A 25,013-nucleotide genomic window follows, 5' to 3' on the forward strand; every position below is an offset into this window, starting at 1 on the left:
AAGATGCTGGCTAAAATGCACAAGTTATGCTTTGTGAAGCTTTCTCTCTAGGATGCAATGTTTTGTTTTGTTTTTTTAAGTAGAACTAAAGTGGGATAGATCCTAAAAGAGAAGCTAGTAGCACATATAACAGGGTGTCTTGCTCCATCCAATAAGGGCAATCAAGAAATTGTACCCCTAAAAATGATTCTTGAGATCTGACAAGTAATAAATGAGCAATCGGTTTGTGTATGTGAACAGGCAGAGGTGAGGAGAGGATGAATTAACTCTGTGTGTACCCACCTCCCAAAGTAAACTTGAGACCAGTAAGTCACTACTATAATTAAAGAATTCTGATTAAGATGGAAAGAATAGAAAATTGAATAGTCACTGACCATAAAAGCAAAGAACTAAGCCCAGTTGAAAACAACAGAAGAGTCTCATTCAGGATGATTGTGCCTGTATATTTCGAAAACCACCCAGGTGCCATATGAAAATCTAATAGAGAAAGCCGAGTTAGGAAACTATTTTCCCATAGGATATCACTGAGGACAAGATCTCAAACATATAGTGTTCAGAGAGTAAAATCCATGAAACGCCTGGGGTGGTGGTACAAAACTGTAGAAGAGCCCACTGCACTTCGGACCTGAAATTAGTAATTGGTTTTAAACTCGTTATAAAAATGAAAAGAAATCCATTTGATGTCACCCACTGGGAGCCATGCATGATGATAACTCGATTTCAATCAGTGGGACCAAAGCATGATAATAATCAAGGGATCCTTGGGGTTATTGCTGTCAGTGCAAGTATCGTTGTATCTTCATGGGCCCCATCGTTCATGCTCTGATTTATGTAGGCAGGTAGATTGGGTAAGGCCATGGACAGTAACAGGTCAGCAAAACTTCTGGGAGGAAATTCCCAAGGCTGATTCACTTTGTGGATACGGATAAGACCTGGAGCAGTAGACCCTGAGGAGTTTGGGCCCCTCACAATGAAGGAAATTCCTCAAATTCCCTCAGACCTCTCCCTCAACCTGATTACCTTTAGTGATTCAGCCCAAAGAAGGCCATCACCACTCCCAACCTCCCTGGTAACCTCCTTAGCAACAGGCTTTTACTTGGGAAGAAGCCCCACGTGGGGGCAGGTTGGAGAAACCCTATAAAAGCCACCTTGAACAGAGGGAAGAGGGCACATGTTGCCCGAGCCCATGTGCTGCTTGTGCCCACGTGACCGAACACACGTGGTGCCTGAGCACATGTGTAGCCCTCATCTCCCCTCTTGAGACATGTACTTTCATGTCTAATGCTGAGATGTGTGTAGGGGATCTTTCCGCCCTTGGAGATGCCTGTGTTTTCTCTTGAGTGCCTTACTCTCTCTCTCCCCCACCCCATCCACACCTTAAAAAACCCTCCAAATAAAATCGAGTCATTCACTGCTTATCTACTTCTGAAATTTCGTTTTTGGAGGCGCGACAAGAACCCAGTAACCCTGGGTCTCGGGTGGCAGAGGTTGGGGAGAAAATGACCGTTTTTCTCTTCCCCGCTTCACATAAGTCACCCGCGGGGCCCGCCGACATCACGATGATGCTATGTGAGACTGGAGACGGCTCGCGGGAAGGGCTGCTGGGACAGGAGGATGTCGCATCTCCCCGGGTCACAAGTGCAAGTCCATTTTTTACCCTTACGCTGCCCGAAACTAGGAGGCTGCCGGATTTCTGCAGTCTCGCCAGATGAGGCGTGACCAGAGCTCGGGGAGGCTCGGGGGCCCACTCCGGGCCTCGCCCGCCGTGCTAAGTTAAGGGACGGTACTCAGGTCACCGGAGACGTCCCCAAAATACAAAGGGAGCCACTGACAAGGTCCGCTTGGAAGAGAGCGCACGCGCAGGGCGGCCACCCGATCCCACCGAGACCCCAGCGCCACAGAGCCCGCGAGCGTCCCTCTCTCACCGCTCCCGGATTTCCTAGACCGGCTCTGTCACCTCCTGACTCCCCATTCGTTGAGAGATGGGAGGGCCCGCCCTCCCGCGCCGTTCATTGGCCGCCAGCCCGCGGGTCAAGGAGGCGGGGTTTGGTCGCGGGAGGATTGCATCAGCTGATCCCTTCCGGGCCACGTGGCGCAAGCGCAGTGTTCCCGGGGTCCCCCGCTGGCCTCTCCTCTCCAGCCCCTTGCTCTGGGGTTCCGTTTTCCTTTCCGGGTTCGCGGATGTCTGAGGAGAAGAGCAGCCCCGCTTCAGCGAAGATGGGAGGCCAGGAGAAGCCGGTGAGTAGGCCGATCTCCCGGGTGTGAGGGCGAGCGGAGGATGCCGCCCCTGCCCAGGGGCAGGTGGGGGGTCCCGGGCCGCGGGGACTTTCATTCATCAAGCAGAGCGGGGCCTTGCAGAGCCCCCCTCTTAGGTATTTTTATTTGCAGAGGAGGAACCACACTTTGACTCATCTAACACATCTGATGAGAAACCGAGGCAGACCTAGGGCGCAGGACGGGTTCCCTGGTGAAAGTTGTTGGTTTTGTTACTGGGATTTTTTCCTTTCTTCTTCTTCTTTTTTTTGCCCGTCTTTAGCAGAGAAGAGTATTTGCAGAGCTCTCGCAGAATCCTCCAACCTTGCACCAGTAACGAGAGCCAGGTTAAGGATGGGAAAAGTGGACGCCGGGCTCTCCCAGTCTCCTTCTTTGGGTGTCTTATGCCCACGACGGTGCTGGGATAACCCCCAGCTCACCCACTCTAGGGAGACGACTCGCTCCCGGTCCCCGTGCCAAGGGGTGGGCAGAGTCACCATTACACATCACACATGCGGAGCCTTTCACCTTTGAGCTTTCTCTTGGGTGTCATCCATTGCTTTGGAACATCTCCCAGATCATTTGCATGCCACCCCTTCCCGCCCCAACCCCCACTATGGTTAAGGATTCATTCTGCTGGCCACACCCCTAAGCCCTGCAACTTGCAAGGTGAATGGAATTTGTGGCCAGCCCTGGAGAGCCTCACACCCTGCGGGGGTGCAGTGTGATCTAAATTTGTTTACTCTTTGGCTCTACAGTCTATAGTCAATATTCTCCAGTGCCATTCTTAATTAGAGGTAATGTGTGTCCAACAAGTGGATGCCTTTTCCTATTTATAATAATTATTTCACTGTCTTCTCTATATTTCTATACATATTTCAGTACTATATCCTTCCTATAATAGTATTTCACAGTAACATATAGATAGCCATATTCAGTGGGGGGGTGAGAGGGCATACCCATCTGTGCTGAGGTTTTACGTCTGGCAACAAGTGATTCCTGAGAATCCCTTCTGGCGGGGCTCCAGGAATCGTATGTGGTGCCGGGGATTGAACCTGGGTCAGCACACACAAGTCACGTGCCTTACCTGCTATATTATCTCTCCAGCCCCCCAAGCATCCAGTATTAATTGAGTGAAAATCATTAGTCTGGCACTGTATTAATTTGTGCATTAACTCACTTGGTGGTGTGCTGGGAGAGTGTACTTTCTCCTGGCCTGGGGAATCCCCCCAAACTGCAGGGCTGTGACCCCACTCGGGCATGTGGGACAACACCAGACCTTACCAGGCTCAGGTTTACAAGGCAAATGCTTTTGCCACTAAGCTGTCTCTTAGCCCCTGGCAGGTACTCTCATTGATGATAAAGATATTTAGAGCACAGAAAACCTTGGGGTTGATCCTTTCCATCTTTTTCACTCCTAGAAAATATTTTATTAGAGACCAGATTGATAGTACAGCGAGGAAGGTGCTTGCCTTGCACACAGCTGACCTGGCTTCCTTTTCCGGGCACCATCATGTGTCCCCCCCAGCCATCCCAATCCCCGCCAGCAGTGACCCCTGAGTGCAGAGCCAGATGTGGTGGCCCCCAAACAAAACAGGAGCAGAGCGATAATACAGCAGGGAGGGCACTTGCCTCACATGCAGCTGACCTGGGTTCGATCCCTGGCATCCCAAAGGGCTCCCCAAGCACCACCAGGGGTAATTACTGAGTGCAGAGCCAGCAGTAACCTGTGAGTATCTCCTGGTGTGGCCCCAAAACAAACATAAAAAGTAACCATGAAAGATCACATATTGTATGACTCCATTTTTATAAAGTTTTCAGAATAGGCAAACCTATAGGCACAAGAAGTAAATTAGTGTTTGCCAAGTGCAAGGAAAAGGGGAAATAGGGAGTGAGTGCTAATGGGTAAAGGATTTCCTCAAGGAGTGATGAAAATGTTCAAAAGTAAATAATGGAAGTAGTTGCACAACTTTGATTGCACTAAAATGCAGCGAATAACACTTTACACAACTGAGTTGATAGTAGCACTGTTGTCTCGTTGTTCATTGATTTCTCAAGCGGGCATCAGTAACGGCTCCATCATGAGACTTGTTACTGTTTTTGGCATATCGAATACGCCATGGGGAGCTTGCCAGGCTTTGCCGTGCCGGTGGGATACTCTCGGTAGCTTGCCGGGCTCTCCAAGAGGGACGGAAGAATCGAACCCGGGTTGGCCGCATACAAGGAAAATGCCCTACCCATTGTGCTATCACTCCAGTCCATTATTATAAAGTATATTAATAAAAACATTCTTAGGCGGTTGAAGCCTGAATACACAAAAATGTAACCAGAGACTGTCTTCCCATCAACAGCTGAGGGTCACTGCCCTCGTTAGAGGTGACCACTGTCAGCACGTGGGGACTGTTGCCTACCACCTTCAGGTTGTTTGAACCTAGAAAATCTTGCAGTTAGTTCCTCTCTGTAAAATGGGATTAGCAGTCAGAGCCCCTGAAGGTGGACAAATTTTGTAGCATTTTGTAGTGAAACTTGTTTGAGGAGGTTTCTCTCCCAACAGGAAGGAGTTATTTGATTATGACAAAAATACTCTTTATAAAATCTCACAAAATGACACTCAGCACCTTTGGCTAGAGAGTTTTTTCCTTTGGGGAGGCTGCCCAGTGCTCTGGTTACTTAGTAACATCCCAGGCCTTCACCCACAGGGAGCCAGTAGCATCCTGCCAGTTGTAACAGGCAGAGGTCTCATAACTTTGCCATATGTCCCCTAGGAGCAAAGCAGCCTCCGATTTGAGACCTGCTGGTATGGCAGCTCTCCTGTTGGTTGCCTTTTTGTAGAGCTTACTACTGTAACAGTTGTGTGACTTCACATATGTACTTGTAATTGAAGTCTCCATTCTAATGGAAGTGCTTAGTCTGAGGGCTAGTACATAGCTTAATGTCTGAATGTTTGAGCCAACATTATTTCCAAATAATAATAAAACTAACCCTCTGCTTTAGTCAGCCTGGTATAGTCACTCTAGACCTCTTTCAACATTTCAACAATAAACTTAAGTGTAAATCTGTGGCTTATCCCTCCGTCCTCAGAGTGCTTTCTGCACTAGAGCTTGCTGTTGGCCTGGTTTATCCGACACCTACTAGCAGTACCCCAGGGTCGTCTTATCTTGCAGAAGCTTCTCTGTCCTCCCCTTTGCCTTTGTTCCTTTGGAGAGATTAAGCTTGAACATGAGAAGGGTTTGTGGCTTAAGGTTGGTTTCATGGGTTACTTTTTCAAGGACTTTCTGATCTAAGTTACTAGCTTGGTTTTGGCAGTTGTGAACTTTTCTAGCCTTTCAAGATTCATATTTCTACTGTTGGAAAAAACTAAATGTTATAATAACATTTTGGGAACAGCATAGAGAGGCGTCAAATGTGATTGAGATTTAATCTTGTTCCTCTTTGGCTTGTGTTTAGGTTGATGCCGGTGAAGAGAAGCGAAAGGAAGGAGGCAAGAAGAAGAATAAAGAAGGAGCAGGGGACGGAGGTCGAACAGAGGTGAGTGGGAGGGCCGGAAAGATAGTTCCGTGGGTAGGCATTTGCCTTGCACATGGCTTACCCAGATTCGATCCCCAGCACCCTTTAATGGTCTCCCAACCCCTGATCAGACCCTGAAAACACACACATAATGCACATGCGCGCGCGCACACACACACACACACACACACACACACACACACACAGACACACTAGACACACGCACGTCACCCTAAAAAGAACTAGCATTTCAAGCAGCAGCCCAGAATCAACCTGGTTCCTGACTTTGTTGCCTGAGGGGGCCACTGAGTGCGCTTTCCCCTGGAGATCTCTCCGGCCCTCGGAGAGACAGCAGTGGAAAGCGCTCCTAATTGGGTGGGTTCTGTGAGCGGTTCCGACCTGAAATAAAACTAGTGAGGATAATAAATAGGGGGCCCAAGACGACACATGCCGATCAAGGGCAACTTTATTAACTGCCACGCTGGTTTTATACTTTTCTTAGCAGAGGGTTGGTACATAAGTTGTCAATCATCAGGGAAGTGTCTTCTCAGACCAAATAAGGAAAGGTTCGGGGTGTATTAGGTGGGCTTACAACATTCTTCAAGAGTAGATTGAGAAATAGTGGGGAGGGGAAGGCAAGGGTCTATCTGGCAGGAGCATCTGGCAGGAGGAATGCACAAGGTAGAGGAAGGTATTCTACTTAATGGGGGGCTTAATGGCGTCTCTTAGTTAACTGCCCTGGGCTACTTTTACCTCTTGAGTTTGGCTATTTCCTTTGTCACAAGGGCACCTGTGCCTCAGGTCAAGCAAAGCTGGTAATGGAATTTTCTGGTTTGTCCAGGGTAAAGGTTTCGGGGTCCTCTTTTGTTCAGGGTCCTGAGCAGTCCCCAACAACTGAGCTTCTCTTCCTACTTTATTTTTGAAGCTGAGATGCTGTGAACTGTGCTTCACTTCTTCCTTTAGTCGTTGCAGCTGTTTTTATTGGAGACTCTCACAGAACTACCAGACTGCAGAAGCACAAAGGAACAGGTTTTTAAGAAGCATACTCTGTCGTGCAATAAACTGACTTTAAAGGGCTGTTCTCATAAATGCTGTATGTCTGAATTTATAGCGCTTCTATTCACTTCAGGGTTGATTTCTAGGTGATCTAGTGTTGCACCACCGTAACCACACCTCTTACGCTTCATTCAGTTAGATTCCACGCTTGTTGGAGTTGGAGGAGGAGGGAAATTATTGGTGATGTTCTTTTAATTGCAAATAAATAAAAGATGCATATGTTTCCTCGTTTCTTTTTTATGCTTTCAATATGGTAATCCAGGCTGTTCTGTCATAGCTTCAGAAAAAAAACAAAACAGTGCAGCTGGCGGGCTCTTCTGAGTAGAGAATTTCAGTGCCGTGTGTGCTCACCCTTTCAGTGGGCTTTCCCAGGCCCTGCCTTCTCCCTGTCCCCTTCGCTCTTGTCATTTCCCTGGTTCCTTCCGAAGGGCTGATCTCACTCTTTTCATCCCTCGGCCCCGTACGGGGAGTGTCTGCTGAAGCTTGAATGAATCGGACTTGATACTCAGATCTCTTGATTGGAAAGTGCTCAGGGCTTACCTGACTGTCAGGGATTGCTTCTGCTGGCCTCAGGACTGTGTGCAGTGCAAGCTGCCTGCCTACCCACTGGACTACCAATCTGGCCCGTACGCTGACTTTTTTTTTTTAATAATTTTTTTTATTTTATAAGGTAGTTCACAATATTTTCATTACATTTAATATTCAAACACCAGTTCCACCACCATTACACCTTCCCACCACCATTTTTGGGTGTTTCCATCCCAAACTCCAATCCCTGCCCCAAAGCAAAACCGAAATAATGTATTTTATATTGTATGTTATGAAAAACTGCTGAAAATGCTACCAAAAAATATCCTTAAGAGGAAAGAGGATGAGGACTGTTGTATTCCACCCAGGGGCCATTACCTTTTGTAAGAGATCACTGACGTGTTGTTAGAAGTTGAGCCTTGTGTGCTTTTTTTTATATATATATCTGCAAAAAAAAAAAAAAATATTTCCCTCTAACATTGGTTGCCTCCTACTTTGAACTCCATCGAATGTGGTGCGGTACTCTTGGAGTATGGGTGGGTGTGTGGGATGTAGTGTCGCGAGGTCCAGTAGTAGGTTTCCTTCTGGGTGCGGCTCGGCCCGAGCGTGTGGAGAGCTGTGTTGAGCAGGCGGCAGTTGGGTGCTGGAGGTTTTCGCCTGCTGGGACTGGGTCCCTTGGTAGGCTGACTTTTCAGTGTTGTGTCTGCTTTGTTTTGGGGGGGCCTCTCATTTGGGGAAGCACCCATATGTGAGGTTGACAAAGGTAATCATGACCACCAGAAGCCACGGTTTCCAAGCTGGGGGGTGCACAGCGAGTGCTAATAGAAGGGGAAATTTTCACATGCTCTTATCACAGCCCTGATGACAGTGCAGATGTTTATTACTGTCTTTGTATGTTCCTGTTTTGCAAAATATATTGAAGTGAAAATTATACGTAGAAAGCATTTCACTTAAGGTAGCATTAAACTTGGTGATTTTGGTAATTCATTTACCACATTGGATTAATTAGCATGGTTTCTCTCTTCTCTCCCTCTCTCCCTGTCCCTTCCTCTTCCTCTCTCTCTCCCTCTCCTTCTCCCTCTCCCCCTTCATCTCCCTCTCCCTCTCCTCCCCCTCTCCCTCTTTTCCTCTCCCTCTCTCCCTCTCTCCCCCTCTCCTTCTCTCCCTTTCTCTCTCTCCCTCTCCTTCTCCCTCTCCCTCTCTCCCTTCATCTCCCTCTCCCTCTCCTCCCCCTCTCCTTCTTTTCCTCTCCCTCTCTCCCTGTCTCACTTATATAGTACAGCACGTAGGGTGTCAGAAAACAAAGCAAAACATTTGGACCAGAGTGATAGTACAGTGAATAGAGCATTTGCCTTGCGCACCGCCAACCTTGTTTCAATTCCCAGCACCCCGTATGTTTCCTGAGCAAGCGCAGAGCCTGAGCACTGATCGGGATAGCCCCCAAATAAAAAATATATTAATGAAAGAAAAGTAAATATTTACTCATTACTTTCTTGTCTTGCAGTTGAATCCCTGGCCTGAATATATTAACACTCGTCTTGAGATGTATAATAAATTAAAAGCAGAACATGATTCCATTCTGGCAGAAAAAGCAGAGAAAAACAGCAAGCCGATTAAAGTGACTCTTCCAGATGGCAAGCAGGTGGATGCCGAGTCCTGGAAGACCACCCCCTATCAGATTGCCTGCGGAATCAGGTATGAGCCTCGCCTGGTTGGCTTTCTGTTGTTGACCTTAGCTTCTTTTTATTATTTTCTTGCCAAATGTTAGTCTTACAGCATTTTTATATTACTATTTAATATTGTCAGTGCTTCATTTAAATTATTAGGGGTTTTAAAAATTAAAGTAATGTGGTGCTGGGGCCAGAGTGATAGAACAGCATAAGGCCTTGCATGTGGCCAGCCCAGGTTTGATCCCTGGCACCCGGTATAATCCCCTGAATCCCACCAGGAGTGATTCCAGTATTCAGAGCCAGAAGTCCTGAGCACCGCTGTGTATGGGCACGCTCTCCCCCTCAAAAAAGAATAACTGGGGGCTGGAGTGATAGCATAGTAGGTAGGGCGTTTGCCTTGCACGCAGCCGACCCGGGTTCGAATCCCAGCATCCCATATGGTCCCCTGAGCACCGCCAGGAGTAATTCCTGAGTGCAGAGCCAGGAGTAACCCCTGTGCATCGCCGGGTGTGACCCAAAAAGGAAAAAAAAAAAAGAATAATTGATGTGGTGCTTTATAGGCAGTATTCAAAGTAAATTTCTGAATGAGCCCCTTGAATCTTATCTTACAAAGGGTTTTATTGGTTCTACTTCTACCATAAATGTCACAAAGCCACTGTTTCACCTATTTTGGTGAAAATATCTCTTTTGAAGTTAAAAGCAAAGGTAGAATCTCTCACTTGGTAAAGTGAAAAACTAGTGTGTCATACTCAGGAAAAGGTATTCATTTTGAAAATACAAAGAAACATCAATCTTAAAACTTTTGTTGGACTACAAAGGAGTTCTTTCAAGTAACAGAATCGGATCGTACTTTCTAATAGAGTTAATCTGATATAATTCCAATTAGTAGGTGGTGAGTTTGAGAAAACGACAGGGCTGGAAAACATAAATGGATTATATATGTCTTATGCCAGGTATTGACACACTGTGATCTCAGCTTGTTTATATCGCCCATAAACTAAGAATTTTTTTTTAATTTCCAAATGTTTTGAAAAACTAAGTAGATGCAACAGAGATTGTTTGTGTCCCATAGACTGTAGAAAATGTTTGCCGACCTCTGCCTTAAACATTTTGACTTAAATGCCATATATTAGGGCTGGGGGTATAGCTCAGGGGTCAAGGGCCCATAGATTGCATTTTTAGAGTCTTCTGTTTCTAAACCTGTGTGCGTTTCTTTTAAGTCAAGGCCTGGCGGATAACACCGTAATCGCTAAAGTGAATAAAGTTGTTTGGGACCTAGATCGGCCTCTGGAGGAAGACTGCACCTTGGAGCTTCTCAAGTTTGAGGACGAGGAAGCTCAAGCAGTAAGTCTCTATTCAGTATTGAATTTCAGGGTGGAGATTCACATTTGGGATCTCTCAGCTGATTGCTACTGCCTGTGGGTCACTACAGTTTATGGATGTCTCATCCTATTTGAGTCTTCAAAGGGACCATGATGAAAGTGCTTACTTCATAAAATTCAGAGTGAAATTCAGTAGGTTTATATTCATTACTGTATACTTTAGGGGAAAAAAGGTTCAGAAATTTTATTAAACTTTGATTAAAATTGTTTTCCATACTATTAGTTGACCCTTCAGCAAGATGCATGTATTTAACAGATTGAACAAGGACATGCCCCTTCTTAGACAACTGATATTAATGGTTTTTTTATTATAATAAAAATAATTAACATTTGATAAAATGTCTTCTTTTTTTTTCTCCATGAAGACTTTATCATATAAAGGGAAATATGATACTCTGTTTCAGTAATGATGATTTTTACTTATGGAGATAGTTAAGATTTGAGGCAACGATTTTCAGGCGTATTCTGGAATATCTGTATGATCTGAAAAGTCATTTTAATACCTTACTAATCTTAAAAACATTGAATATATCTAAACTCATCTGAATTGTTCCCTTAAGACCAGATGCTGCTATTTAATTTCAGAATTTGCAAGTCTTTATATATTTTAATAGAGGTAAAGTTATGCCACCTTATTTGGTTGAGCCTATAGGAAAACAGCAGGTGCAATTATTTTTGTTTCTGAGCCAAACCCAGCTGTGCTCAGGACCACCTCCTGGCTCTGTGCTCTGGGATCACTTGGGTTGGCCATGTGCAAGGCACGTATCTGCCATACTATCTCTAGACTGCGGGTGCAGTTCTTTTGGTTTTGTTTTGTTTTTTGTTTTAATTTTTTTTAATTGAATCACTATGAGATAGACCCTTACGAAGCTGTTCATGATTAGATTTTAATCCGCATCATGTTCCAGAATCCATCAGCACCAGTGTCTCCAGTTTCTTCCCTCCCATCACACCTTACCCCCCTCTTTTCTTTTTTTGATTTTTGGGTCACACCCAGCTGTGCACAGGGGTTACTCCTGGCTCTTCACTCAGGAATTACTACTGGCGGTGCTCAGGGGACCATATGGGATGGTGGGATTCGAACCCGGGTTGGCCGCATGCAAGGCAGACACCCTACCCACTGTGCTATCGCTCCAGCCCCACCCCTCCTTTTTTTTTTGTTTGTGTGGTCTTACTTAGGGGGGAGGGGTTGGTGGGAGGCACACCTGGCCATGCTCCGGGGTTAGTCCTGGCCCTGTGCTCAGGGGTAACTCCTGCTCATGGGACCATATGGGATGCCAGGGATCGAACCCACGTCAGCCCGGGCAAGGCAAGCACCTTGCCCACTGTACTATTGCTCCAGCCCCACAGATGCAAATCTTAAGTGACGTTTGAAGCCTAGTAAGGGCAGAGCACAGTTCCTGGAATAGAAAACTCAAAGGACTATAAGCTTTTTTTTTTTTTCCTTTTGAGTCACACCCGGCGATGCTCAGGGGTCACTCCTGGCCCTACATGCTGAAATTATACCTGGCAGTGCTCGAGGGACCATATGGGATGCTGGGAATCGAACACGGTTGGCTGCGTACAAGGCAAACGCCCCACCCGCTGTGCTATTCCTCCAGCCCTGCCATTAGCCATTTTCATAGTTAATAAGGTAGTCACTGTATGAATAGTACTATATTCAGGGGAAAAAAGCTATTCCATTTAATTAGTGATGCTGATTTGAATTTTATTTGTTTGAAAACAACCAAATGGTTTTTAAGGCACAAAAACAACTGGGAACTGACATCCTTTGAATGTGTTTTGTGTCCGAAAGTTCTGCAGTTCATGAATTTAGTTTTTCATGTCTTGGATTTATTCATAATCTGTTTTTTTTTTATAGGTCTTTCAGATAAGCATATTCAGTTACTCTGTGTGTGTGTGTGTGTGTGTGTGTGTGTGCGCGCGCGTGTGTGTGCGTGCCAGCCAAATTCAAACCGTCCCATTTTTCTTGGCTTTGTCAGGTGTATTGGCACTCCAGTGCTCACATAATGGGTGAAGCAATGGAAAGAGTCTACGGTGGATGTTTGTGTTATGGGCCCCCGATAGAAAATGGATTCTATTATGACATGTACCTTGAAGAAGGGTAAGTTATAGAAGGGGGTAAAGAAAAGGAAATCTGCAGAAAAAAAAAAAAGAATGCTATAAAGCATCTTGCCTCATCGGCACAAAGATTTACCTCTGTCGACACTGGAAAGGGTACAGATCTGGTGTAGAATGAGAACTTGATTCTAGATTGGTAGAAGTGGGTCCTCTCCTTGAACCAACGAGCAGAGGGAAAGGGAGGGTTATTAGCGAGAAGAGACTCCGTGACGACAAAGGTAGATTGTCACTGAAAGTGCAAAACATAAGTAACTTCAGTCTTCTGAAGGAAGACTTCCTACGACTGCACAGTTCTCCCAGCGCAGTTTTCATAGACGGAGTGGAAAGGATAATTCACTTGATTCTTCAGGTGTGTGTCCAGCAATGATTTCTCCTCTTTGGAGACTTTGTGTAAGAAAATCATTAAAGAGAAGCAAGCCTTCGAAAGACTGGAAGTTAAGAAAGAAACTCTGTTGGAAATGTTTAAGGTAAGTCGGGATTTAATATATGTCCTCTGCTCTTTGGGGTTTTTCCTTTTGGCCACCCCTAGCAGTGCTCAGGCCTACTCCTGGTCCAGGGATTATTCGGGAGGGTGGGGGGTGTGTCTCAGCTCTTCCCATCCTCCATTATGCTACTTGTTTTGTTTGGGGGCTGCAGTCGGCAGAGCTGAGGGCTTTTCCCTGATGGGCTCGGGGGTCATGTGGGCATGGGGTGCCAGTGGTCAAACCCAGGCCAGCCTCATGCCAGGGAAGCTCACTGCCCACTGGACTAGCTCTTTGGTCCCGCATTAGTGTCCCTTAAAGTTGGCATTGTCATTGTCCTTGGTAACAGTTTCTGAGATTTATGTTGGCATTTATATTTATGTTGGCATTTATATTCATGAGATGCTTTTAATAAGAAGTAGTTTGGGCCAGAGTTGAAATATTTTGAGGTTTAAAAGAGAGAAAGTTCTCTGAAAAAAAAAATACTAATATTTTTTTCTGTTTTCAGTATAACAAATTCAAATGCCGGATATTGAATGAAAAAGTGAATACTCCAACTACCACAGTCTATAGGTGAGCATAGCAAATGTCATTAAACGCAGCTGGTGTAAATGCCCTCTTCTTGACTCTGTTAAAGTTGCTTGCTTTTTTTTTTCAGGTGTGGTCCCTTGATAGATCTCTGTCGCGGTCCTCATGTCAGACACACTGGCAAAATCAAAACCTTAAAAATACACAAGGTAAGCAGTATACCTTTATTATTATTTTAACTTGTGGATTGTTGTTTAGGCAGTGTGCTGACAACAGTGTTAGTTTTCGTGGTTGTGTCGAGCAGTCACTGCACCTTCACCACCACTGAAATGCCCCCCGCCCTCCACCCTTGTCTGGATGTCACCTCCAGTCTCCCCCCACTGCTGAGTAATCTCAGTCTAAGCAGTGTAACTTTAAAGACTTTATAAAACATACTGACCTACTACAGAGAAAAGTTTAGGCTTTTATTTATTTATTTTTTCCCCCTATATCTTTCCTCTGGTGTATGTAAGAGTAACTTTGATTCTTGTGCTGTTTGCTAACTCTCCCACCTGGGCACTCTTTATTTTCACATTTTGGATTCTCCGAAGTGGTGATTAATCAGTTTATTGAAGAGCACACAGGAAGCAGTGGGGTAGGGGTTAAAGGAGCTTGTTTGTTTTGGGGTCACACCCAGATGTGTGTGACTTACTCCTGGCCCTTTGCTCAGTGTCCTCCTGGCTGGGCTTGGGGGACCGTATGGAATGCCAGGGATTGAACCCAGGTTGGCCGAGTGCCAAGCAAGTGCCCTGTCACTGTACTAGCGCTCCAGCCCCCAGATTACAGAATCCATAGTCAGGGACTTGCAGGGCTCTTGAGAGCTTTTAGACTCACAAGACGATGTGCTTTTGCCTTTAATTCCTCTAAGTAATCATTAACCAGTCAACATTTTTGACCATATTAATCCTGACAATTTTATACTGATTCATAAATATTGCATACGTGGTTATTAAAATATGCCAAGTTGGGACCCAAGAGATAGTACAGCATGCTATATAGGAAGGCATTTGCCTTGCACACTACCAACCCGGGTTCTATCCCCGGCATCCCATATGGTCCCCCACGCACCACCTGGAGTAATTCCTGAGTGCAGAGCCAGGAGTGACCCCTGAGCATGGCTGGGTGTGACCCAAAAAGCAAACATAAAATAAAATGCACCAAGTCATTTGAGTAACTGATTCAGTTTGGGATATGCTTTTTTCCCCTTTCTGTTGTTTTCTTTTTTCCGTCTTTAGTCTTCTGGGCCACACCCTGCAGTGCTCGGGGCCACTTGGAGGTCCCCCCCGGCAGTGCCCAGGGGCTGTGTAATGTTGGGGACTAAATCCAGGCCTCCCACATGCAAGGCATGGGCTTCAGCCCTTTGAGCCATGTCCCTGGACCTTATACTCCATTTTTGCTTGTCACTGTGTGAGAGAGCCTGCAGTCAGTCATGTTCAGGGGACTGTGGTCTGAGTGGGTCCTGAGGGGTGGGCCGTTTTGAGGGGATTTCCTGCTCTCTCGAGGCCAGGTGATATTTAGTAAACGTGCACTTCGCCCCTGTCGTGGTTCTCGTCCAGAGGACTGGCGTGACCGGCTTCCAGGTCTATGGGAAATGGTGTCTCAGTCTTGAGTTAAGCCAGGATACTTCCAAATGTGAACACTGTTCCATGCGTGATCTTTGTTTTCAGAATTCCTCCACATACTGGGAAGGCAAAGCGGATATGGAGACACTCCAGCGCATTTATGGCATCTCATTCCCAGACCCGAAACTCCTGAAAGAGTGGGAGAAGTTCCAGGAGGAAGCTAAAAACCGAGATCATAGGAAGATCGGGAGGGTATGTTAAGTAGCGGCCATGTGTTTAAACTGAGTTTTCTTTATTTCCATTTGATTTTTTTTTGGGGGGGTCACACCCAGCGATGCTCAGGAGTTACTCCTGGTTTTGCACTCAGGAATTACTCCTGGAGGTGCTTGGGGGACCATATGGGATGCCGAGGATTGAACCCGGGTTGGCCGCGTGCAAGGCAAACGCCCTACCCGCTGTGCTATCGCTCCGGCCCCTCTTCATTTTCATTTGAAATGTAGCTGTGCCGAATACTCGAACTTGACCTGGAGAGTTGCCGTAGCTTCCAGATGACTGTTAGCCTGTGTGAGTGATGAGCTGTTTACATGTGCTCCACATTGGCTTTCCAGAGTGTTCCTCATGGCACAAGCGTTCATCTAACTGTGGGTTTGATGGAGAGCGAACATTAATGACCTCCAAAACAAAGATGAACTGGGTCTAAGAGCATTTCACAAAGCTGGGAAATAGTTTGGAAATTGCCTGACTTGTCTCGCCAGCTTATTTCAAAGCTCTGGAAACTTTTCCAGAACGTGCTGCTATGGCCCAAGATGCTGCCTATCATAGATGGATCCTGTGGTGCTGTTTCCTTCGGCCCTCCGCCTCCGAGTGTTTTCTACAGTCGAAGTTAAATTTTTTTTTTTTAAAGTAATAACTTTCCTTTCCAAAATTGTGTTCCTTCTGCCAAACACCCTTGGAGATCAAGTTTTGAAACTGGATCAAGAGATAACATCTCCTGTCCCGAGTCCTACTGTTTTTTTGTTGGAAATGAATTATTGCTGCTGGGAGGCCAGCAGTGAGAGTGGGGCCCTCCCTGAGGACTTGTGCCCTTGGTGGAGGACGGAGGGGTAGGGGCAGAAGATAGGCCGGGACGCTCCTTCTCCATCGCCCAGAGCCCACCAGCTCCCTCCAGTTGCATTAGCATGTCTTTGCCACCTCCTTTTTCCAACTGTTCTTACTTTGGAAAAAAGAAAACCCTGATGTTTGTGCTCTCACTGTGTGGGGTAGGTCGACAAGAGCTCAGACCCTTTCCCTGCCAGCCTAGAGGACTGCCAGACTGCCCGCAGGACTGTGGTGGACAGATAGCTCCCTGTGCTAAGTGGGGAAGCAGTTGCAATTTGTGTTTTTTTCTTTCCTTTTTTTCTGTGGTGCCAGGGCTCGAACCCAGGTCTTGTGCAGACAAGAAATGCACTTTATTTTCAAGCCACATCCCAGCCTCGAAGTTGCAGTTGTTTCCTATGACATTGTATAGGCCAGAAATGTGGGCCTGTTCTCTTTAAATCAGGAGTGTGTTCTGAGTTCAGGAGCACTGCCCTTCATGTTGATAATTTTGTGCATATCAAATAGCAATATTCTTTCTTTTCTTTTTTCCCCCCCAGGACCAAGAACTATACTTCTTCCATGAACTCAGCCCTGGAAGTTGCTTTTTCCTGCCTAAGGGAGCCTATATTTATAATACGCTAATGGAATTTATCAGGGTAAGCCATATTCATTGTCTTCTATAAGGTTAGGGATAGAAGTTAATTTTGAAATAATATATCTGAGAGAGAATTTTTAAAAGAATAAATGAAAATGGAATCTATGGTTCCTTAAAATGTTTTATAGATTCCTTCCTAACACATGATTTTGCCCCGCGCATGGGTATGTGCACACAAGAGAAGCTCAAGAGGGCCCTCAGCATTACGTGCAGACACTGTGCCTTTATCGTGGTGGAGGCAGGGGGAGCACCGCAGGCCAAGGTCAGGGAGCACTCCTGTTTGCGCTTAGAGATTCCCTCCTGGCATGCTTGGGTCCATATGCCTGTATCTGCTGCGTGGAAGACCAGCGCCCTCCCTGCTGTCTGTCCTGCCTCCCTGGTACCTACTCTTCAGCCATTCAGTCACTGTTTTTTGGCTTTTTCCTTCTTTATAAATAATGAATTGTCTGGACCATGTACTTGTAAAGAATAATCCCACCAACGTTCATGTTCTCAACACCTAATTTAGACACATATTTGCTTCTGATTTTTTACTGAGATAACACATACACAGGGAGGGAAGGGGACAGGAGGATCTTCTATTTTAGGGGCCACTTTCTGACTTTTCCTTCTTTTCCTGAAGAAACTACTATTTTGAAGTTCCTAGTTTTGTTTTGTTTGGGGCCATATCTGGCGATGCTCGGAGGTTACCACTGGCTCTGCACTCAGGATTCACTCCTTCCATAAGTAAACTTTATTATACAGGAAGTTTAATTATGTGATGGTGAGTGCCTTACCCACTGTACTGTCTCTCTCGAACATAGTTCCTTTTTTGATCTTTCTGTTTTCCTTTGCCCCATACATACACATAGTAAATGATTTGTTTCAAATATTCATAAGTGAATTTGCATCGGATCTGTTTGTGTTCTTTAAAGAAACATTCAGATCCCATTTATTTTTACGTGTTAGATACTATTTGGTGATAACTGTTGTCATTTTTTTTTCTGGACGCTGATGTTATTTTTAATTTTCCTGCATTGCTCCCTCCTTTCTTTGCCAAGCCTCCTGAGCGTGTAGAGTGTGTACAAGTATTTCCTCTGTGGAATACTGCTCCAGTTGGAATTTCTAGATCTCAATGTGAATTCAGATTCATTTTGAACTTGAACACATTGTGAAAAATATTGTTCCATTTTAGGATAATGAAGGACCCATTTTCTTTCCTGTTCCTTTTTTCTCTTTTTTTTTCTTTCTTTTTGGGGGGAGGGTGAGGAGGGCGCTTGTTGGGTCCACCCAGTGGTGCTCAGGGGTTCCTCCTGGCTCTGCACTCAGGAATCTCTTCTGGCAGTTCTCAGGGGACCAGTCCTGGATTCTGGGGACCCAACCCAGGCTCCGCATGGAGGCCCCCTCCCCGTTGTGCTGTCTCTCCAGCCCCTGTTCTCATTGATTTCCTAACAGAGCGAGTACAGGAAGCGAGGGTTCCAGGAGGTGGTCACACCAAACATCTACAACAGCCGGCTGTGGATGACATCGGGCCACTGGCAGCACTACAGCGACAACATGTTCTCCTTCGAGGTGGAGAAGGAGCAGTTTGCTCTGAAACCCATGAACTGCCCCGGACACTGGTATCCAGCGCCTCCGAGTCCCTAGCAAAGATTTCCATCCCGCGTTTAGTCCTTCGGTCCCTTCCCACCTGCGAAAGGATTCCTGTTAAACAGAGCCTGTCACAGGGAGCCGCCTCAAAGGCAGCACTATTGAAATACCGTTTGCAGTGCTTCCTGGGCCCAGTGAGGCGCCCGAGCTTGAGACCGCCCTGCCCCACGGGAGGGTTCACAGTGAGCAGGAGGGAGTGGGGGTTGGGGGGGGACATGCGCCACGGCAGATTCCCTAGGGCAAAAAGCAACAGCAAGAAATGGTGTCCAGTCAGCACCTACTGCTAATGACTTGACATCCTTGGAAAGTCTTCCTTGCCTTGTGGCTGTTCCATTTCCCATCTCCCTTGAAAGCTGGGTGGAGGGAGGGAAGCAAGGCCGAGCTGGGGCACCCGGCAGCTCACTGACTGCAGCTCCCTTGGCAAGGCCTCAGGGGGGATGGTGAGACAGGCAGCTCCTGAGGAAGCCCGTGCCCAGTCAGGGAACCAACCCCGTTCATGCCGAGGCGTTCTCCAGACCCTCACACCGGCATGCAATTGAAGTGTGGACCACTCATTGTGAATGATTTGTGTGTAATTAAAGTCCTGTTGTTGTCCTTAATCAGCCCTAGCGGCAGGCGTCAAATTTATGGAAATAATTGAGTCAAGGATTTGATGCCATATTTTTGAGAGGAAAAACAAAAAGGCCCTCCCCTAGTTACGGTTGGTTGCATTCAGGTTGCTCCATGTGCGGTCCCGTTGGCGCCAGTGCTTCGGTGTTTCTTGCGTGAAGCACAGGCTTTGAGAAACGTGGCGCATCGACTCGTGGGATCCAGAGAGCCCCTCTGTCTGGCTTTCTTCCGAGATGAGAGAGACACACTTTGGTCTGGCGAAATTAAATACCAGGGATTGTTCTTTGCTCTTTCCCGCATTAGCCTTATGTTTGATCACCGGCCACGTTCCTGGCGCGAGTTGCCCCTGCGCTTGGCCGACTTTGGGGTCCTGCACCGGAACGAGCTGTCGGGCGCCCTCACCGGGCTCACCCGGGTGCGCCGGTTCCAGCAGGATGACGCCCACATCTTCTGTGCCATAGAGCAGGTGTGAAGTGATGGGGTGAGCATGGGGGCCAGTGGGGCAGAGGAAGTCGAGGAAAATGACACCCCCCTTCTTCCCCAATATCCCTTGTGTTTGTTTCAAGATCGAGGAGGAAATAAAGGGCTGCTTGGATTTTCTGCGGACGGTGTATACTGTATTTGGATTCTCTTTTAAACTGAACCTGTCTACCCGCCCAGAAAAATTCCTGGGAGACATTGAAGTGTGGAATCGCGCGGAGAAAGTAAGTGGTGCTTTCAGCACGCTGCAGTGCCTACCGGCATTGACTTGTTCTGCGGTGTGAGAACCCCAAGCCGCCTCTGTAGGATGGAAGCAAAAGGAAAGCGGAAATAGGTCCGAGGGTGGCGTGACCTTTTCTTTTGCCTATAGTTTTATATTTCAGAAAATGGTTGAGTTTTTTTTCAGCCATCGCACTGGAATCTGGAAGGGTTATGGGTGGACCAGATTGTCAGGAAATTCCCCGTGAAAGTAATTACAGTATGTTAAACTGGTAGAAGGGAAGTTACAGAGGAATAGAAGTCAGATTTATTTTTGCTCTTATTCTCAGCAACTTGAAAATAGTCTGAATGAATTTGGTGAGAAGTGGGAGTTAAACCCCGGCGATGGAGCGTTCTATGGTCCAAAGGTCAGTACCACAGTGTAATTAAGTTATGCGGATAGTTTGGGGATGCAAAAGAGGTTATAGTAAAATAAGTTTTGTTTTTTAAGTGGTACATAACTCAGGTGGTACAAACATAAGCCTTGCATATGTGAGCCCCTCGGTTGTATTCCTGGTTCTGCATAGGCCCCCCTAACCACTGCCAGGTGTGGCCCTTATAAAGATATTTTTTAATTAGAAAGGAGAAATATCAACCAAAATGTAGCAGTTGAGTTCAGCTCTAATATAAGGGTAACTTGGAATGTTCTCGCCTTTGCTTCTTAGATTGACATACAAATCAAAGACGCCATCGGCCGCTACCACCAGTGTGCAACGATCCAGCTGGATTTTCAGCTGCCCATCAGGTTTAATCTGACCTTCGTCAGGTCAGTCGCTGGTGTCTACTCTGAATGTCTTTCATCTCGGTCTATAAAATAAACATATTTTACATGTGCATTCTTGTTTTCTTTCTAGTCATGATGGTGATGACAAGAAGAGACCAGTGATCATTCATAGAGCCATCTTGGGATCAGTGGAAAGAATGATTGCGATCCTCACTGAAAACTATGGTGGCAAATGGTAAGTCTTTGGTCTGGACCAGTGTTTCCAGAAATGGGTGATTAGTGGCTGCAGGTACAATCCAGGGCCACTTTCTGTTCGCCTAAAGGCGGTATATTTGCCTCCCAGTGCGGGGAGGCACTGAGTAGTTTTGTTTTGTTTTCTTGAAAAGGGGACAGTAAACCAAAGCAATCAAATCTCTAGTCTGCAATGCCTGCTATTTACTTGTGTGATGGAGAGGAATATTCTGATTGGTCGCTTCTAATTACTGACAAGTGTTCACTGAAAAGTAAGACATCACAGTCTGGGCTGGAGAGATAGCTCAACCAGCATGTAGATGACCCAGATTCAATCCCCAGCACCACATTTGGTCCCCCAGACACTGCCAGCATGGATTCCTGAGCACAGACACAGGAGTAAGCTCTGAGCACCACTGAGTGTGACCAACTCTCTTACCCCAACCCCCCACCCTTCCAATAAAAAGAAAGTGTTCTGTCTATTGAAGTTCCTAATTTGTTTTGCCACAGCTTAACCAGACAAAGCTGAAGAGATTTTCCTTACGGGGTTAGTTGCCTACAACCAAATCTTCCTTATTGGACATTGGGGGGGAAACCCAAGGTACTTTTTGAAGTATCTGGTTCAGGAAACAGGATATTCACAGGTAGAATAAGAAATGCACCACTTGTATCCATAAAATTGTCCACATGCTCATTGGATATCTTTGACAGGCCCTTCTGGCTGTCCCCTCGCCAGATCATGGTGGTTCCCGTGGGACCCACGTGTGATGAATATGCCCAGAAGGTGCGTATGACTTTGCTTACAGACTTATAGACTTGTTATTTTTTTTTTATTTTTAAATATTATCTGTTGGTCTGCTTTTTATATGTCAGAAACTATATGTTCTTAGTCAAGGTTTTGTCTAATTCCCGACAGATGACAGGAGTGACATTTCTCATTTGACATAATGAGAAGTGTCACTCTTGTCATCTGTCGGGAATTAGTTATATTATCTTTAATGCTTTTCTGTGATCAGAAGACTTAACTGTATTGTGTTTGGAATATACTTGTATGTTCATTGTTTGGTATTAGCAAATAGGAAATACGTCAGTATGGTGTGTAAGCTGTGTGCAAGGCAAACACAAGCCTTAACTAAGCCCTGTCCTGTCTCACCAGCCCCTGGAAACAGTTTTGTGATACACGCAGATTTAAAAGACAGCCAGTTGAATTGGTATTTTTGTGAGGAAGAAAAACAAGGAATGGCAATATCTAACGTCAGGGAAGAGAGAAGTTTCAGGGGCTTGAGCCTAGGCTTTGCATCCAGGACATCCGAGTTCACTCTCCAGCACCACATGGTCCCCCAAGCATAGCCCGTGGGGAGGAGAGACCCCTGGGCACAGAGCCAGGTGTGGCCCTAAAAAGAAGGTTATTTAGATAAATATATATATGTGCGCGCGCGCGCGCGCGTGCGTGTATGCATGTGTGTGTGTGATAGTTTGCTAGCTTCAAATTCCTGGAAGTTTATTTCAGGGAATCTTGATGTAAGCTTTGGCTCTAGCATCTTGATCTGTATCATTTCATTTAGTTCACTTTCTTTTAATCAAACAGGAAGTCATTGTTCAGAAAGGAAAATGCTTTTTAATATTTCTCAATCCTGACTTTTAAAATTGAATAGATTACTCTTTTAGAATTTTTTATGTACAGTTATTAAAGAAATCTTTATGCAGTTATTGAATTAATCAATGCTGAAAACAAGTTTATATGCAACTTGCAGTTCATTGTCTAGGAACATAAAGCTTTGTGGATTCGAAGAGTCTGTTATGTTGTTGATGTTCTGTTTTAAAAATAGGGACTGGAGCAGTAATAGACAAGGTAAGGCATTTGCCTTGCACGCTGCCAACCTGAGTTTATGGTACACTCCACTTTGGAGGTCACTCCTCAGGTCTCCTGAGCACAGCCAGGAGTAATTCATGACTGCAGAGCCAAGAGTAACCCCTGAGCTTCGCCAGGTGTGGCCCAAAAACCAGAAAATAAATAAATGAATAAGTAAATGCCACAGGGGCCAGGAGATAGTGTAGTGGTTAGGGTGCGTGCCTGGCATGTTCCCAACCCAGATTCAATTCCTGGCACCACAAGGTCCCCCAGAGTTCACCAGGTGTAACCCTGGGTAGTCCCAGTACTCTGAGATTTACCTGATCTGCATCGCATCCTCAGGTCCTTATAGAGAACCAACAGCCCTGTCAGCTGAGAATCACTAGTGGGGCCTCCCAGGCTCCTGAGCACTGCTTGGGAGTCAGTTCCACCCTCCCATGCCCCACCCCCCAAAAAAACAAAGACAAAAAAACACCTCACAAACCTAGTTATAGGAATGAGTAGGTCTGTTATTAATTTGCTATGTTTTTGAGCTATCAGAAATTAAATTCTTGGAGCTGGAGATATAATCCAGCGGGGGTAAGGCTTTCTCCCTCCTTTCACATGCCCAACCTGGGTTCATTTCCTGTCTCCCCTTGGCATCCCCTGAGCCCTGCCAGAAGTGATCCCTTACAGAGCAAGGAGTAAGCCCTAAGTACTACCAGGCTCAGGCCCGGATGTTTTGAAAATATCTCAGGAGTGGGGCCAGAGAGGTAGTACAGTGGGTAGGGTGCTTGCCTTCCACACAGCTCACCCGGGTACCATCCCCAGTGCCCACAGGGTCTCCTGAGCCTGCCAGGAGTGATTCGTGAGTGCAGATCCAGAGTGACCCCTGAGCTCCACCAGGCGTGGCACCAAAGCAAAACATCTCAAGCAAAATTTTCATGTCACAAATTACTAGTAAACGCTATATAATTGGTTAGCACTCCTTTTTAAATGTTTCCACGGTCACTCGAATTCTATATTAATCTCATTAAAGGTCAAAATGGCATTTGAAGAACTTTGTGTCTCTGAATTAGGTCCAGCAACAGTTCCACAATGCTCAATTCATGGTGGATGTGGATCTGGACCCAGGCTGTACTTTGAATAAGAAGATCCGGAACGCGCAGTTAGCACAGTATAACTTCATTCTAGGTAAGACGGGAAACGTGCCAAGGAGCCATGCCACGCCTCGGGCAGACACAGAGATCTTGAGGCTTAAGGTAGAATTGCCTGACTCTACCGACCACCAGTGTTCAGCCAGGCCTGCAGGACTGCACTGCCATCCTTAGATCGGTTCTGTGTGAATGTCGGCAAGGATCCTGTCCTCTAACAAAATTTTGTCGGTTTCGTTTCAGTTGTTGGTGAAAAGGAGAAGGCCAGCGGCACGGTCAACATCCGCACTCGAGATAATAAGGTCCATGGGGAGCGCACTGTCTCCGACACCATCGAGAGGCTCTCGCAGCTTAAGCAGGCCCGCAACAAGCAGGCAGAGGAAGAGTTCTAGCAGAGAAATGCTCCCAGCTTGGCTCAGGAGATGCAATCAGGCAGTTTCTGTAACATTGACTCACTCCTCACTCTGGAGAGATCCGCTTAGATCGAACTCGGACTCTTGACTTGGTATGAATCAGTGACGACTGGGGATGGATGTGTTTTGACCGAGACAAGATTTAGACAACCTGGCATTTGAAGGAGATAAATTAAAGTGGTGCATGAACATGATTGTCTTCATTAAATATCTGGGCAGTGAAAATAAAATGTGAGGAATGCTTTACTGTGATGTCGGAGTATTTTTTTTTTTAATGAATTCAGTGGAGTTGCAAAATAAAAAATATCGAATTACTGACAAATTGGATTAGGATATAAAAAATAAAAACTTTTTATTGACCTAAGTTTGAAGACTTCTGTTCCTCAGGTACATACACGTAGTCAGAACATATGGATGGTTCAGTGCCTATCTTTATTGCTTTAGAACAAATACCATATAACGTGGGTGGAGGTGGGCAGGTAGAGTATCTGCTGGGCTTCTGCTTCTCAGGCAGAGCATAACCTCTCAGAAGAGAGTCATGTAACTTCTCTTTGATTATAAAGCTTTGAAGATAAAACCAGCCATTGGGATTGGAGTGATCATATAGTGGGTAGGGTGTTTGCCTTGCACACAGCCAACCCAGATTCAATTCCCAGCATCCTATATGGCCACCAGAGCACTGCCACAAACATTCATGACTGCAGAGCCAGGAGTAATCCCTGAGCAAGCATCACCAGGTGTGGCCCAAAAGTCAAAAATGAGCCTTGGATCTAATATTGAGAAAGGTAGATACACAATTTTATGATAAAGGAGTGAGTCTTAAAAAAATAGATGTTTGTTTGGCC

General features: G+C 45.9%; 1 protein-coding gene across 1 annotated transcript; it reads left to right on the forward strand.

The window, feature by feature from the left end:
• The first annotated feature begins 2,081 nt into the window (after positions 1–2,081).
• TARS1 (threonyl-tRNA synthetase 1) lies at positions 2,082–24,414 on the forward strand. The gene is made up of 19 exons (XM_004605561.2): positions 2,082–2,238; positions 5,701–5,781; positions 8,849–9,039; positions 10,235–10,358; positions 12,379–12,500; positions 12,867–12,984; positions 13,487–13,551; positions 13,637–13,715; positions 15,213–15,359; positions 16,742–16,840; positions 18,274–18,440; positions 19,381–19,543; positions 19,644–19,781; positions 20,106–20,183; positions 20,481–20,581; positions 20,670–20,774; positions 21,482–21,554; positions 23,681–23,795; positions 23,999–24,414. The coding sequence occupies exons 1-19, from the start codon at positions 2,182–2,184 to the stop codon at positions 24,145–24,147; spliced, it is 2,172 nt and encodes a 723-aa protein (XP_004605618.2). The 5' UTR covers positions 2,082–2,181; the 3' UTR covers positions 24,148–24,414.
• The last annotated feature ends 599 nt before the right edge of the window (positions 24,415–25,013 follow it).

Source organism: Sorex araneus, chromosome 1 (assembly GCF_027595985.1).
Source record: "Sorex araneus isolate mSorAra2 chromosome 1, mSorAra2.pri, whole genome shotgun sequence".
NCBI classification, from domain to species: Eukaryota; Metazoa; Chordata; class Mammalia; order Eulipotyphla; family Soricidae; genus Sorex; species Sorex araneus.